We start from the raw sequence: 17,280 nt of genomic DNA, 5'->3' as shown, positions 1-17,280 counted from the left end.
GGGAGTAAATATCTTGGTACAGTGCCATGAGTAGAAATCAGACCTAAATAATTGACAACACAAACAAAATGCTAAATCCTGACATTTAGTTAACCATTGAAGCCGCTGCTCAAACTGAAGCTGAGGGATCCTCTTCCCAGAGTGTGAAATTAATTGGAAGAAGAGAAAAACCACACCCCAGTGCAACTCTGGCATACTTCAGGCAAATGGAAAAAGAAATCCATTTATAACTTCACTTTGTTCTTTCATCCTCATTTAATGAGCTGTCTGACTCAATAACCCAGCATTAAGTACGATTCTTTAAGGCTGGGTTTTCCCATTCCCCTCAGAATCCCAATCCAACCTGCATGTTAATTCTCCTCCTATTCCTGATCCTATGAAGAACACCAAACTAGTTTTCACTCTGAATTCCAGTTCCGTGTAATGAGAATACAAAACCATAAATAACTAAAAACCTAGCAAGAGAAAGCCTGCCTTTGCCCACAGAGGAGGAAGGGAGCTGGTACTGTCAACAGTAGCTGCTTCTTCTGTCAAATAAATTAACTATATTTCAAACTGGTGGTGCCATGTCAGCCTCCTCATCTCCAGCTCCAGCTCCCATTCCGTATCTCGAGGGAGAGCATCTCAGAACACATCACTAAAACACAGGTGTGGGTGAGCTGAACCACAAAAATAAACACCCAAGCTGCCTTCAAACCCAATGTGACCCACGGAACGGAGTGGGGGGAACACAAAGCTTTGGCTCTGCCAGGGCAAATCACTGCTGAGCTGCCTCAGTGCTGCAGACAGGTGGAATAGCCTGAAAGAACCCCTAAAAGAGGGCTCAGGCCCTGCTGCTCTAGCTGAGCTAGCAGGCATTGTAAGTTCCCATGTGAAAAAATCAGAGGAATGACAATCAGTTTGCATAACAACCTATCCTTGCAGAGAAAAATGGGTTGCACCTGTAATAACAAAAGATCTGTCCCATGAGAATCCGTGAAGAAAATATGTAAACTAACCAAAAATAGAGAGATTTGATGGATAAACACACGGGCCCTTTACCAGCGAGCAAACTGAGTTTCAGTGTATTGTCAGCCTATTGGATTTAACACGGTGCCTTCTGATATTTCCTATAAAGATGAGCTTTGTGAATGAAGAATTGGCTTTTCTGCATGAGGAACCTGAGTCCTGTCTGTTTCCATTGTGCCATCTCAGCACCAAGCTCTCTGGAAATGCATTTTCACACAGGAGGGTGCTCTGGGGCAGGAGGGGATGCTCTGCACCCGTGTGCTGCCCAGCCCCACTTCCCAGCTCCCACATCAGGGAAAGGCTTTGCTCCCCTCCAGAGCTGACAGCTAATGGCTGCTTTAACTCTGACACCAGCAAATCGTGCCCTCTGCAACGCCCCTGTCACTCCTGTGCCTGTCACACACTGCCACGGCTTTAGCTGAGAGCACAGCTTGGCCCCAGGGGTTTTGATGACAACGGGAATCTGAATTAATTTGCCCAGCCAGAATGGTAGTTCAAGAGGTGTAAAAGCCTCGGAATCATGAGGTTCACAGAGCTGCAATTAGAATATTTAAATGGCCAGCTAGGATAAAGTTTACAAAGTAGAGATTATGTCCTACAAAATCTGCAGAAAAAGCCTGTAAAACTTTGTCATTTTCTCCCAACAGCAGCTACTTATTGCTGCCTTTGTTGAGCGTGGACTGAGTTGTTTATTTACTCGTGCATTTCTTACTATAAAATATTCAGAGTTTATCCTAAGCAATGCCACGGTTTGGGTAATGATTGTTTCTCAGGACTGGGATCTGTGCCCTTTGCATTTCTGCTCTCAGAGCAGCCAAATGCTAAGCCATAGAATTGTTTTCTTCCTCTGAAGTAGCAGCTGGTGCCTTGGAAGACACCATAAGCATCTCTGCCGAAATCTGTGTAATTGCACATGTCGGTGTGGTCTGCTCTGAACGAATCCTTCTCCCAGACAAAACACTGTTTTCTCAAGCTGGCTTTGAAGGCTGTGTGTGTTCAAATATAGCTTCAGGAAGGCACACACATATATTTTGCTATAAACTGTGTACAACGTGTGCTGTATACAGAATATTAATGCCTCAATATGTGATTTTGTGCGACTGCCTCACTGGCATCTATTGCTATACATGGAGCTGGTTTGTGGGCAAATACAACTCCAAACACAAAGTTTGAGCTTGGCACAATCCTAAAACAATGCAGATTTCCACCTGCCGTAACAAGAGCGTTTTAAGCTAAATCTTTAATATGCAGTAAGTGGCTGTGGTCCTCTGTTCTGATCATACTTCGTCAAGCCAGAAAACTAATTAGCAGAATCTGGTGACCTGGGTGTCAGAACCTCTGATATTTCAACAAAGAGCAAAATCCTTAATTCAACAGCAGACATATTGTAGAGAGATCTGATGTGCTCCCCTGCCCACCCCAATGACTCATAAAGATGAACTTTGTATGGGGACACAGAGAATGGACTTTTTGTCCAAAATAACCTGAAATTGCAAGAAGCTCTAATTTATAATTTTGATGAATTGCAAACAGCTCAATGATAATTCATTATTGCCCTAACTTAAGCATATCTGCCTAGAGATACAAAAGGCAAGATGTTTAACAAGACAACTCTTTCTTGCCAATAAATCCTCCTGGGACAGGAGCGTCCCTGTCATGGCCATGGCACTGCTGAGACAGAGACAGCAGCTACACCAGAACTCCTCAGCCCCAAAACCACTCCTCAGCTCCCACTGTCCTGCTCAGCTGAGGAATGTTCCCTGCCCTCCAGCTCCTGGCCTGCCAGGCAGCAGGGTGTCGTTACTGAGGAGCTGTGCCATGCTCTGCAGAGCCAGTCCCTGCCAGCTCCTGGGGACAGCTGGGCACGGCGCTGGCACTGACCTGTGGCTGCTCACAGCTGGGTGCAGAGCTGAGCTCACTGCCGCTAACCAGGTGAGATCAGAGGGATGGACAGCGAGAAGGACTCACCAGATTAAACACTCGCACTTCAAAAGCTTTTTCAGCACGCAGCCCCAGCCTGGCCCCTGCAGGGCTGCCAAACCGGAGCCGTTCCACTGAAGAAAAAGATCACTTAGAAAATAAGATCTAGCTCAAAATTCATAGTGCAACAAGCCAAGTGGCACCAAAGTAAATCCATCATGTAAACAAGCAGAGAGGATTTTCACTGCTTCCAGGAAGAGTTTGGCCTCCTGGAGGAAGGTAATTTCTGCACGAGTGACCGCAAAATAAAGCTGTTAGGTACTCAAAAATATGATGGATGGAGGAACAAGATCAGCTTGCTTTATGTACAAGTCCATCACATTCTTGATCACACACTTTAATGGCAAAGCAGCTGCAGAACTTGCAAATTACAAGCTCTGGCTTTGTTTTCAGAGCTGCTGCATAAATAGCTGTATTTAACAACTCCAGGCAGGCGCTTCTTTCTGTAAATTGTCCCAAGAATGTGCCACGAGTCTGCAGCAAGGAATTGTTCTCAAAAATTCAGTGTCATCTAAATTGGAGAAGCTCGGTGTCCCTCCATTTCCCTGTTTGTTTTTTGTCCCTGGAGCCTGGTTGCAGTTTTTGTGCTGGGGTTGGAGATCTCTGTGCCCAGGGCTGTTGGACAAGGTCCTCAGTCACTCATCTGCTTTGCCTGGAAGAGGGAAGAACTCTCCTCAGATTTAATCTATTTCAGCTATTACCTCTCTGCCTTTGTTACACTGGGCTTTTTTCTGCACATTAGATAAAGCCTGCCTGGCTGCTGCCAGGAAAATTAGGTCTTCTATTGTTTTACCATTAATTATGGAGAGTTCAAGATAAGGTTTGTGTTCCAAAAGTAGAGGGCAGGAACGGTTTGAATTTTACTTTCATTATAATTAGACAGGAAATTATGAAAAGGTGAAAAATAATTCATTGAAGAGCTTTCCTCTAGGAAGATAACAAGGAAGGCACATTCTGGCACAGATGGAGTTCACGGGGTGTTGTTGAACACCATTGTTCTGTGTGCCTGTGCTGGGCACGGGGAGCCTGCTCCTACTGATTCGTGTGTGGGCAGAAATGGGCAGGGGGAGGCCCCCGACTCCCTGCTGTTCTACTGAGGGCCTTTTCTCCTACAAAAAAAAATTAAAAATAAAAAATCAGGCTAAATTAGTCCAGGGTGTAAGGCATTGAGTGACTGCAGAGATTAATTGGAACAATCAGTCACTTTCTGTGTAACTTGCAAAGGACATGGAGTTATGACTAATGGAAGGATGAATTAATTGGGCAGCTGTCTCGCTTTCAGTTGAACACTACTGAGATAAACATTTGGACTAAGAAGCTGTCCTCATTAGAATTTCTTCATTTGATGCTGATGGTGATGTTTACAACTACCAGGAGACTCCAGAGTCTTCAGAATTTCCCTTCATGTGGAATTGCTGCAGCTCGGGCTCTTAAAGGCACTTTTACAAAGGAGGGCATGAACCTCTCCTGCAGCTTCTAACTGCAGGCTGGCCATGCCAAAGCCCCTCAGGGTCCATTTCCTCCTGCAATAAACCTGCTGTAATCAACCTCTGCCACGCTTCCACCACTTCTTGCTTCTCAGCTTCACCACCTGATTATTTATTTAGGGTTTGCAGGAAAAGAAGGACACGGGGACAGAGGAGTCTGTGGCAGAAGAGCACTGAGGTGAAGATGAGGATTTTGGTCATTCAGAGCCAACAGAGGCTTTAGAAATCATATAAAGCAGGTGGAGGAGGGGAGAAGGATGAATTTCTTTCCTTGTTAGCAGATAAGGAAGCAAGATTCCAAGGGGAATGAGTGATTTACCCACAGTCACACAGGAAATCAGCAAGAGATATGGAAATTAATGCTGAGAAGCATTTCAGTGCCTTAATCATAAAGCCAATCTTTTCCCTCAAATGCCAACAGCATTAAACGTTCCTTTTAAATAATGGAATAAGCATAAGACTTTCATTGACTTACAGGAATGTTTCCATCCAAATATTTTAGAGGGCAGCCAGTTCCAGTGGAAGGGTTGGTCAGTATTAGGATTTATGTCCAAATTGAGGAAGCAGGGATTGGGATGAACTGAAACAAGTCCAGCTGTCAGGTTCCTTTGAGGATCATATGCCAAAAATGCAAGGTCAAAAACCCCTGGGTGTGTTTTATTATATTTACCACTAATTAGGTAGGCTTTGGAAAAAGGAGCTGAAATATTCTCTGGTTGGGAAGCTGTTAAACTGTTAAATGGCTGAGGAAGATTCCCAGCTCTGGCACACAAATAAATCCCTTGTTCATCTCTTATCTCTTTGCCCATCTCTGAGCAGCACCAGGTCGCTGCCCAGAAAAACACATTTTGTGTAAATACATAAGAGCCTGGGTGGAAGCCTGTTTTTATTTAATCTAGCTTCAATTCACTGTCTTAACTGAAAATAATGATGTTAGAGCAGTGATCAAAGAATTGTCTCATTAATTGGCCATTAAATCATTAGCTATTAAACAGAAATAAAAGGTTAAGAATGCAACACTCTATTCTGCCCAAAAGAATAGGAATATGTCTCCAGCATCAAAGAAACAATAAAGGTAGAATTAAGAGTGAAAAGAAGCTTAAGATAAGGCAATTAGATCCAAAATGCCTGACAACTCTCATTAGAGGGTTTAGCACTACAACCTATATGGAAAGGCAACAGAAATTCAGAAGCAAAGTCAATATTGACTTTACCAAAGGGGCTTGTAAACGGAATATGCATTTTTCTGAAAAAATATAGGCACATAAACGTTGTACTAAATTTTAACTCAGCTAATTAATTGTTATGGATTCAATCTTGCAACCAATACATATACTTGCAGTTAAAAAATTATGCCTGAACAGCATTTGGTCTCAGTAATTTGTGACTGAAATCATGCAAGTATGCTGCAATTTTCACAAAAATAACATTACTCCCTGTTTCTACCACCAGGATGGGGCAATATCAACTCAACAAAGACAACATTCAGACCTCGTGGGTTTGTTCACTATGTCCAAATATTTGAGAGACAGGTACCAGGCCTGGGAGGGGGTCCCAGGGGCATTGCCTACTGTCAGTGATTTGAGACCCAAATAATTTCCTAAAGCAGGCAAATGAAGACCTGATTTATATCAAATCACTACCAAAAAAAAAAAAAAAATCCCCACAAAACATTGTAAATCCTGTCTGGTTCAGTCCAGTATTCCCAAAGTACAGCAAGTCCTAGAAGCTCAATTAATAAAAACAAAACTCCCCACACAGCAGCTTTTGGATCTGGTTTTCTGAAGTGCAAAAAGAAGACAGTCCCAGCAATATGTTGATGATATACAACTCAATGCTTGAGTTTATAATATACAATTCATTGACCATGTTTATCAACTGATAAATAATAGTCACTAATCAGATAATAGCTGTATGCTACACAGAGAAAAAATGTAAAGAATAGCAACATTTATCAAGGCAGTCTTTTCCTTTGAGAATTAATCTAGTTATAAACAAAGATATTCATCCATGTTCCTCTGGTAAGGACCTTGAAAGAAATTTGGTTTCCAGAAAAAGAAAATAGGATTTTTTTCTTTCTCTCTCTGATACCAAAGGGAAAATATGGAACCCCTAAATAATGCCAAAAACCCCACCCCATCCAGAATTCAATATATACTGTACTCAATACTGTACTTAATTTTTAAATTCATTTGAAACAAGAACACCCCCAAACCACCAATGAAATAAATTAATATATTCAAGATAGTCAAAAGCACCTCGTTTATGTCTAAAAATAATAATAATAATGAGCTAAAAGCTGAAAGCCATGCAATGGTGTCAGAAGTCAGGCAGGCAGAGTCTTGGTAAAGTCACATCAACACAATTTTCATCGCAATGTCAGGGAGACAGAACCACTCAAACATAATATTTAAATAACCCCACTAAAACACAGCACAACACTGTTTAAAAGCTCGCAGCTGTCATTTGAAGACTTTTTGCAGTGTGATTGTTATTTCCTATCCCTGTCACTCTCCTCCAGATGTTGGTACAGCTCAGGATCGTTCGTTATAAGAAACTCCTGACTGGCGATGCAACCAAAGCACAAAGGAAACTTCCTGCCCCCTGTGCCAATGTTCTGCATTTCTGCTGTGAGCCCACAGGCAGGGCACAGCCCCCGAGGAACAGAGACCCCTCTGGGAGGAGCTGATCCCCCCACAGGGGACACACCAGCCCTGGCAGCAGAGGAACATCTGGGCAGCTGTGAGCAGCCACGGGGCCCTGCAGCACCTCTGGGAGCTCCCTGCTCCCCTCCACGGCAGCAGCCAGCACTGGGGATGACTGGCTGATGGCAAACCCCAGCGTGGGGAGCCTGGAGGAGGAACAAAAGGCACAAACTCGTGTGGGTGCCTCACCTTCACGACGTCCTCGTCAGCGGATCTGCACTCGGTGGAGTCCGAGACGTCAACCACGGAGCCGTCCTCCTGCACTGCCACCACCTTGACTGGCACAGCCACCATCCTGCCCGTCAGGATGGCTGTGTTGAGGATTTCTGTGTCCTGGGTGCACACACAAACACAGGACGAGCGTTAGAGCAGCACAGCACCACGGGAATGTCACAGGGGGTGACATGTCACGACAGTGACGGGCACGGGGATGGGACATTCCCTGCATGCACCCTTCCAGCTCCCTGCAACGTTTTAGCAGCTTTCTAAGCCAAAAGCTGCATGAGGACCACCAAGCCCTGGTTCTGACAAACGTGGGATTACTAATTTTGAGCCCATTTACAGGTCAGGCTGAGGGCAGTGGCATCACAGCACAAGTGATGCCACTGCCATCACAAGCACAGCACAGCTCGGTGGGGTCTCCAGGGCATCAGCATCCCTCCCAGCCCTGTGCCCCAAAGGTGCCAGTGCTTTGGGAGGTGATTTTCCACCATCCCAACAGCATTTCTTCCTTCCTGTTCCAGCTCACTCTGCCGTGAGCCGACCATTTATTTCCATAAATACATTAGGAGGAAAACTGTGCATCCACATACAATTTTTTTAGTCTTTCCCCAACAAAATCCCACCTAGAGACGCTTAACCACGTTTATCTGTAATCCTGATGAATTCACAGTGCTGGCACTCTAATGACTCCATTACACAGCCTTCCTCTCTGTCTCGCTTTGATTAATTACTCCAAATGAGTTGCTACAGAGGCCTTTGCCTGGCACAGGCAGGTCCAGGAGGGGAGCAGCCTCTGCAGAAGCAGTGCTGACTGCCAGCCCAAAAGCTGACACACAAGTGGGGCAAGGAATGATCTGGGATTTCACAGGGATTCATTCTGGCCCCCTCAAAAAGCCTGCAATAGGAAATACTGCTCTGAATCAATCCCCTTTTCATTTTTCAACTTCCATAAAACTAATTGCTTGCCAGTTGGGGGGGTAAAAAATAAAAAAGTTGCTTCAAACTAATCTAACTTTAAATTCCATTATTAGAATTGGTGGAAGAAGGAATGGATTTTAGTGAAAAATTTGATGGCAGCTTGCATAGGGAGATATATTCACTATCATTTGCTCTGGCTGCTGGCTAGATTGATAGAGAGTAATGGGCATTGACCACGAGCTAAGGACAGCTGGAGAAGACCAATAAATACTTGCAACTAAGATGTATTATTAATCAATATTCGGAACCTTCTACAAAAAGCGCCCTGAATTAAATGAGCTGCAGCACTAATAACAGCAGTGCCAGCCACCTCCAGAGCCTCAGAGAGGTTTATGGGCAGCCAGAACAGCATCCAGCACACACTGGGGTCCATTTCTGGTCAGAACAGCACTGAAAGGACGTGCTCAGCTTCACACTCACACTTCAGTGTGATTCAAGAGTCATCCTGAGCAGAGGCTTTTTGGATAACACCTCAGGAAATAAGTACAGGCTTTGTTCTGTTCTCTGCGAGGCACAAACCAGATGTTTTACACAGTAAATGACTGTCTAGTTTTTGTTTCTGCTGAACAGGCTCATTTATAACCAGCTGCCAGCCAGGGGAGAGGGACACTGGCAAAGACAGGAGTATGTGACAGAAGTGGAAGTGTGAAAAAAACAACTGAAAATCCTTTACAGAGACTGAGACTTGAACAAGGCTGAGGAGAAAATGCACTGCCAGGTGGAAGAAAGCACTTTCCACCTCAGGTGGAAAAAGGTTTTATAAGACAGCAAAGAGAAGCTGAAGGTAATTCATCCACAAGTCAGAGAAGAGGTGGTTAGATTTCACCACTGCAAACATCCCATATATCCTGAGCCTTCAAACATCAGATATTTGATGAAGACCTGGTGGTCCTGGGTCAAACGGCTCGTGAAGAGCAATTCTCCAACATTCTCCAGCAATAGATGGTGTTCTTCAACCCATCTGGGGAAAATCTATTTTGGCCAAGGTCACAAGCAATGAGCACAAAACAAATTCCACCTCCCACCTCTCTGTTAGCACAGCTGTGAACTGCTGCAGGTCAGGCAGGCAGCTCTTGTGGCAATCACAGCCTGATCCAAAGCACTGGGAGTCAGGATTAAAGAGCACTGAGTCAGGATTAAACAGCACTGAGTCAGGATTAAAGGGCTCTCTGCACCTCGGTGGGTTGGCACCAGCTCCTCAGCAGGCCTGATCCGTTTCTTGTTTGTTTTTTGTGCTGTTTGCTCTTCCCCAGGTGCTGGCCACCCTGTGTGGCAAAGCACAAGCCTCCAGCCCCCTCCGAAGCCTCAGTGCTCTTCAGCTGCCAAAGCTGCACTCAGGCTTTGATGCACTGAAGGACAATGTGAAGTTCACAAAGGCATTTGCACTCCTTTCCTGAGCTCCTGGTGAAGATGAGCATGGGACAAGCACGAGCAGCAGAACTGTCCTGAGTTCCCAGCACACACAGGAGCCCACCGTGCTAATGGGCTGGTGCAGCCCCACAAACCCTGCCCTTCACTGTGAGCAGTTCCAGAGAAATCAGTATCTCAGTGCCTGATGCCTGCAGTGAGTGCTACACAAATATAACAGGCTGGGTAAGGCCTTCTTAAGAGCTGCCTATTTATAGGCTGCAAAAATACATTTCCTCTGAGGAAGAAATATGAACTAATTGACTGTCCAGTAGATTTATAAACAGACTTTTTAGTGCTTCTTCAACAAGTCATAACATTTCATCTAAATTCTGTAAGGCTTGGTTTGCATTTCCATGGTAGAGTTTCCTGCAGGAAAGGAGCTGCTGAACTTCAGCTCCCTGTGCTGGTGAGTTCTGACAGCATCTGGAGGGTACAGAGGGGTCATTGTGCTGATGGTCCTGCCACGGGGCACAGAAACATCAGCACCATCCTCCAGCCGTGGGCACTGCAAGGACCCTGCTCAAAAACTGGGAATCCTTCCCCATTTCTTTTGTTGAGGTCAGATCTTGACCAACTCCTTCAGCTCAGCAGCCTGGCTGGAAGCTACACATTCATATCACGGGCTCCATCCCTGAATAATAATAATTATTATTATGTGTGTTTATCTGCAGCTCTCTACCTGACTGCATTAGCACTTCAGCAGAGCTTTTCTTAATTACAACTGTAACCTGCTAATAGCATTTCTTTGTTGTCTGAAGGAATCTACTTCTTATGCAGCCCAGGCTAAATTAAAATTTAATACAACATCAGGTCGCAACAGAACTAGGAAGCAAATGACAGCTGTTTAATTAAAACCTAAAGCTGATTAGATGGCACAACTGAGAGAAATACTCAAGAGGAAGAGCAGAAAACTACTGGAACTCAAGGCCGGGATAATGGCTTTATTTAAATATGAATCAGCGCTGCACACAGCCGTAGTAAATTCTGACAACTGGTGGGTTTGGACAAATGTGGAGGAAAAGTGAATGGGAGATGTGTCAGGAGCCCTGAGAGAGCTGTGACTGTGCACACTGCTGTCACCTGGGATTGCTGAGGAGTGGCTCCCTTGGGTCACAAACCAGCTGAGGAACCCCAGGCACAGAGTTCCCAATAACTGAGCTTTAAACAACACCTAAACACACCTAATTCAGTGACCTAAATGCTCCTTGGGCAGGTGACTCTGGCAGCTGCCCCAGCTCCCTGAAGCTGCCACCACGCAGCACTTTCACCCTCTTTGGCTGAAAAATGAGGACGTGGAGAGATGGATGTCACGTCTCACCAGCCAGCAGCTCAGGAGCTGGGCTGGGGTCAGCCCCGTGCCCGACTGCTGCCCTGTGGGAGCAGCCAGGATCCTCCCCAGAGCCTGGCAGCCCTGCAGCCCGGGCTCCCCTGGCAGGTATCATCCCTGTGATTCATGCACCAGCTGCCTGCCTTTTGCTGGAGGTTAACAAAACATGCTACAGTACACTAAACCCAATAAACACTCCATTGTAAATCAGGAGGGAAACCTAAAGCCAGCCCTATTCCACTGACAAATGCTACAGTTAAATGCCTTTTGGCATTTAGCTGAAATGACTGTCTTTAGTGAGGAAGGCAGAGAGCTGGAACATTTGTCTGTAGAATTGCATTCCTTCATTATTATTTCTTTCCCCTGAGTGTAGCTCAGGAAAATACATTTGTAATATTAGAAGGAGTCTTTTAGGAACCAGGTCTTCTGCCTGGAAACAGCATCTCTTAAAAAATGTAAATTACAGGGCAGATTGTGACGTGTGGGCTGGGCTAGGGGAGGGTTTTTATTTGATAAATTATTCACCACCTTTTGCTTCAGATCAAAGAGCAAGGCAATATAAATCCATTAAGCAAGCTTAATATATAAATTAGATGCTTTGCTGAAATTATTATAATCCACAGCAATTCTGTGGTTTTCCCCCCTCGTGGCTGAATACCGTTTTAGGTTTCCAATACATATTAATGAAGCCTGGGTGTGAGAAAACTCCATTTTCCACCATTCTATCAGGTAAGACAAACCATTCAGTCACCCAAAGGCAAGAACAAACAACTGGGATTATGTGTTTATGAAAGATTAGAAAAGGTAAACAATCTTGCAAAGAGATTATAGTCTTTGACATCCTTTCCTTTCCTTTCCTTTCCTTTCCTTTCCTTTCCTTTCCTTTCCTTTCCTTTCCTTTCCTTTCCTTTCCTTTCCTTTCCTTTCCTTTCCTTTCCTTTCCTTTCCTTTCCTTTCCTTTCCTTTCCTTTCCTTTCCTTTCCTTTCCTTTCCTTTCCTCCTAAAGAGCTGAATTTCAGCTGCCTCCTTACCCTGCAGTCATCATTTCAGTGCAGCCACTTGTGGAATCACCCATTCCCAAGTCCTCAGGTGCCAGCCCGAGTCCCCACCCCACTCCCTCCACCATTTCCCTGCTCAGTCCCCTCACCCCAGGCTGGAGCATCCCTGCCAGAGGGCTCAGTCTGACAGATGGACACTCACAAACCTGCAGCCTCTCGTGCCCCAGCTCATCCTCCAGCTCCTTTGGTTACCTGCACAAGGTTTTATTTCCTGTGGGATGGCTGAGCTAGGGCAGGCAGGTGCAGGTGTGCAGCAGGAATTAGTGCAGACTGAGCCGTGCCCAGAGGTCCCTAATCACTGCTTCTCACTAACAATGGAAGCAGCAGCCATTAGCCTAATTGAATATTATTCTAGATGTGTATCAGTGCTGCAAAAACAATTTGCTTTAGCGGAAAGAAGCACGATCCAGAGACTCCAAAGCACAGCCTCGTTTCAGAACTTGTCTTTTTGCCACGGAGACACTGAAGGCAGCTCTGATCTTAGCAGAGTGTACCTGGCGCACAGAGCCAGCGGCAGGGGCTGCTCTCCCTTGGATTCATGGAAACTAAAGCTGAGATTTACTCCATTTCATGTTTTTTACCAAGGAAATTCAGCTCATTTTGAGGTTTATGTAGGATGAACAAGAAAAACCTGCTGCTGAAGGTGAAACCTGATTAGACACACAGAGACTGTCATTTCTGTGACCTCAGGCAGTTTGGGGTTTTTTTCTTTTCATAACTCAGAACAAATCTGCCCCCATTAAGCAAAGGTTCAGAACACAGCCTGGTGCACTTGGCAGAAGTAATTGCAACCTGTCAGGCAGACTCCACCGTGCCTTCTGCACGAGCAAAAGCCCTTTCCTGAGCCTGGGCTCAGGTTATTTCTCCTCAGCACATCATGTCCAAACCTGCTTTGTGACACCGTCGCTCTCAAGTGCACACCTGAGGCTGGAGGAGCTGGGGAGCAAATGTTGTGTACCTGATTTTAAATGTCTGCAGAGAGGAGAGGCAGCAAGAGCTTCTGACTCATGTTTCAGGCCCTTTGAGCCAAGAAACACAGGGCCTGAAGTCAGCCTCAAAGTCTGGTAAAGTCTGCCAGCCATTCACACTGGAATTTATGCTGCGTTCTGTTCTCCTGACACACTCAGGCCAGTCCTTCCCAACAGCAGGTGACTGGGAACCATTTTAAAGCATATTTAGAGGTTTGCAGCTCATTTAAAAATATTGGTTTTTTCCCCGTTTGTTTCAGAGAAACATAATCATGTTCTGACTTAATAAAATTGTGGCTCCCCTCTGACTGAAATCAAACAATATTGCCCTGCAAGTGGACACCAAATGGGCAGAGTTCTCTGCTCGAGAGCAGTGAGTGCACAAACTGATACACCAATGACTGCTCGCAAATGGCCACGAAATAATTAATCTGAACATTCCTCAAAGGCATTGTTTTCTCCACGGAGCAGTCTAAGGAGGCTGCCATGGAACATAATTATCAGATCCACTGGAGCACCATCAGCAGTCAAAGATACAATTTCCTGGCTCTGTGTGTTTGTCCCACAGGCTTAATAACATTTAACGACATCAGGGATGGCCATTTGGAAAAGTTTCCTTCAGATGCCTCTCTAACTCTTTTCCTGCTCTTGGTATTTCCTTCAGACTGCGTTGGAGGCAGGGTTTTCCAGAGGGAATTCTCTGCCACTAGTGCAATAGGAGAGCTGGCAACTCAGTGGCTTGAAAAGGCTTCAGTTTCACAAGAGCAAAACTGCAGACACTGAAACATAAGGTTGTGGATCACGTGAGTTTAGCACTGCAATCTGTGTGCTCATCTCCTTCCACCAGCCCTACCTGGGCAGAAATCCATGTCCTTCTGTAAGAACAGCTGCTTAATGCTATAGAAGGATGCACAAATTAATTACAGCATGTCTACAGCACATCCCAACATGCTGCAGGAGCCCCAGCATGAGGGAGTGTGGCTCTCCCCCTGCTTTGGCCACGCTGCCTTGCTCCCTTCAGCCCTTCCCAGGGGCTGTGCCTCAGGAAAACCTATTTATGAGCAGGACAAGATCCTTGGGAAAGCAGCCAGAACACTGTGCAAAGTCCTCTGAGATCTCCTGACAGGAGGCAGCTGTCCAGCAGTCAGTGACAGGGTGCAGAAGAAGTGGGTTTGGGTACAGCTCAAACACTGGTGTAAGCCCTGGCAGAGCAGGATGCACATTAATTGTACTTGAGAAGAGCATTCGGGAGTTCAAACAGAGCTCTGGGAGATGCTCTCACTCACTGTCCTGACAGAGCAGGATTTCATTTTCTGAGGAACAAGGATCTGGCAGGAAAGGCCTGTGCCTTACCCACAGAATCCCTGTTTTCACTCCTGAAGAGGGGCTGTCTTACCTGCCAGGAGCAGGCTGCTGTGCTCCCCGATGCCCTGTTTGGGCAATTTCAGAGCTGCACTGGGCTTGTCTGGGTGGGGAGTGCCCCCTGCCCTGCAGGGCTGCTCAGAGCCTGGCTCAGCCCCTGCTGTGCCCCAGGTGCCAGCAGGGAGGGATGCTCTCCCTGCCGCTCCCGCAGCACCACCGACACTGCGGAAGATTTATCTCTCCATTGCCTGGTACAGATGTCTCTTTATACTTCAAGTCAAGAATTAGGGGAGAGAATCTCTATCCCTGCATGCTTTCAGAACTATAAACAGAGTACCCACACACTGCTGCTGTTCTTTCACCCTGGGAGTTAAAATTCACACCCCTGCACGATCCACGCGGTGACACGGACTCGCGTTTGGTCTGCCTCACTTAATAAAACTTCCTGCTGCTGAATGGGATCAGGGAGAGGGAAAACATCAGCCCTTTCCATCCCTGCAGGCCCAGAGCTCCCTGCTCTTTGCTCCCGGATTTTGGGAGCCTCCCTGCAGTGGCACTCCCCCAAAGCAGTGCTGCCTTTCACCTGTGCAGCACGAGCTCCTGCTAAAGAAACCCCCAGGAAAATCCCACCTGGCACTGCCTGGGAGTGCTCTTGGTTTGGAGAAAACAAATGAGCTTCTTGATGAAAAACAAGTGTAAAGAAAACTTTGAGAATATTTTCTTTAGGAAAAAAACCCTAAAATTAAACAAAATGGGTTTTTTTTTCTTTTTCAAATCAGAACATTGACTTATTTCAGGTGAGTTTCTGAGAGTTTTCTGACTGATCTGAGAACTACTGGAGGATTTTTACTTCCTTCCTCTGCCTCTTCTTGGTTTGAGTTTTGTTCTTGACTTTAATTTGTCAGTCTGCTCGCCCTGTGTGACGTTCCACCTTGTTCTGACACGTCCCTGTGTCTGATTATTTCTTTTCCTGGACAACTTTTACAAAGAACAACCTCTTTTTTATTCAAGTTCAGAACAAAATCCCTTTTTTGTTTTCATGACTGAATTTCCCAGTGAACTCTTGTGCAGTGTATTTATTTCCTGCAGACTAGGACAATATCATCTGTGTTTCAAAAGCTGAGCTGCTGCTGTCAGAACATCAATATTTTTCCAGAGTCCATCAGATTTTAGGAAACTCAGTCCCTCAAATGAAAGAATGTGTTAGGAATGTATGAGAAGGTAATAAAATAAAATTAAAATAAAATAAAATAAAATAAAATAAAATAAAATAAAATAAAATAAAATAAAATAAAATAAATAGAGACTGACTGGAGGTAGTAACTATAATAAAGACCAGTATCCACAGAAATGGAAAACTGCTGTGAATTCAGCATCAAACGATTGAATTTTAAATATTTTCCCGTCTCTATTTCATCTGTTCTAAGAATTAGATATACAATGTTTTATTTAAACTACTGCTCCTAGTACCTAGTCTTTCCACAAGACTTCCAAGCCAGTTCCCAGCTCTGCCAAAGACAACAGGACAGTTTTTTTAGGTATTTTCATTTTACATCTAAAATAAGTGAGGCAATCCCAGCAGGCCAGTGACAGCTGAGGAAAAGGATTCCACATTCCCAGTCCCAGCCCACGCCTGTTCTCTGGGTACACTCAAACCTGCTCTTGCTTCTGACCAATTTGAACACCAATTTTTCACACCTCTCCTCCTAAGTGGCCTTTTTGCACAACAAGAAAATGGGGATTTTATTGGCAGGTTCCCTGAAATTCAGCTGTGCAGCAAAACAAATACCAGCGACTGCAAGGAACTACAGAGGGCTCCAAATGCAGCAAGAGATGAAAGGAGAGGCAGAAATGCAGAATTACAGTATTATTTGCCATCCCTCTTAAGTGGAAAATGATAATGGCATCTCTAGTGTTCGTAATGGCATATGAGTTTATAATGCCACGGGCAGCTGCAGGAGTTCAAGGGGAAATCACTGAATAGCCTTTAATCTGGAACTATTGCAAAGGGTTCCACTTCCAGGGGCTCCCAGTGTCACCTCACAGGTGGTTTGAAGCGGGGCAAGGGGGGTGACATCAATGTTCCTCAGGAACAGAAAGTGGCAGTGTTATTGGTTTTCAATAGAATTATTCTGTAAACAGACAAAGGTCTCCCACTTACTATTCCATAAAGGCAAGGAAATATCAAAATCAGAGCACATTTCCTTGATAAAGGATTTTAACTGGTCCCTTGATCTTGCGCCTCAGCACCAAACTCAGACCAGGGAATTCCACAGTAGCTTCAATTTTTTTCATTTAGGCTGTTTGTAAACTCTGTGAAAGAGTGGCTGACTTGGTTTGCCAACAACAGACACTGAAGGACAGAAGGAAAGGAAAAAAAGACTTCTGTCTTTGCTTCCAAAGTATTGTCTTCATAATTAGCCTTTAGAAGTCATTAAGACATGATTTACATTCAAACCTCCCCATCTGTTTCTTCAGAACCTGTTCCATTATGAGAAATGGGAAAAACACTGATTTTCCAGGAAAATAAACTGGGTGCAGCAAGAGAGGTAAAAGAGAATTACCCAATTTCTGTTGAAGTATCTAAGTGAAGGAAAGCCTCTCCCATTTTCTGCCATTTCCCTAATGTGAGACACAAAAATACACACTCTGAGCTGCAGAAAGAAATAAGGCCAGCCCTGCTGCACTGTTCAAATAAAAGGAATATTTGCTATTCGCCTCCATTAAGGAAATTTATCTCCTTTAGAATTGCCTCTGTTAACCATTCATTCTTTA

At 44.9% G+C, this 17,280-nt stretch overlaps 1 protein-coding gene across 1 annotated transcript in view; it reads right to left on the bottom strand.

The window, feature by feature from the left end:
• TMEM132B (transmembrane protein 132B) overlaps positions 1-17,280 on the bottom strand; it is a 212,723-nt gene that overhangs the window by 31,871 nt on the left and 163,572 nt on the right. Inside the window, exon 5 of the mRNA XM_064392024.1 lies at positions 7,370-7,513. Coding sequence (XP_064248094.1) covers positions 7,370-7,513 — 144 coding nt within the window. The remainder of the gene's footprint in view (positions 1-7,369; positions 7,514-17,280) is intronic.

Source organism: Passer domesticus, chromosome 17 (genome assembly GCF_036417665.1).
Source record: "Passer domesticus isolate bPasDom1 chromosome 17, bPasDom1.hap1, whole genome shotgun sequence".
NCBI classification, from domain to species: domain Eukaryota; kingdom Metazoa; phylum Chordata; class Aves; order Passeriformes; family Passeridae; genus Passer; species Passer domesticus.
The sequence above is the reverse complement of the archived record's forward strand: the minus strand, read 5'-3'. Positions and strand labels throughout refer to the sequence as shown.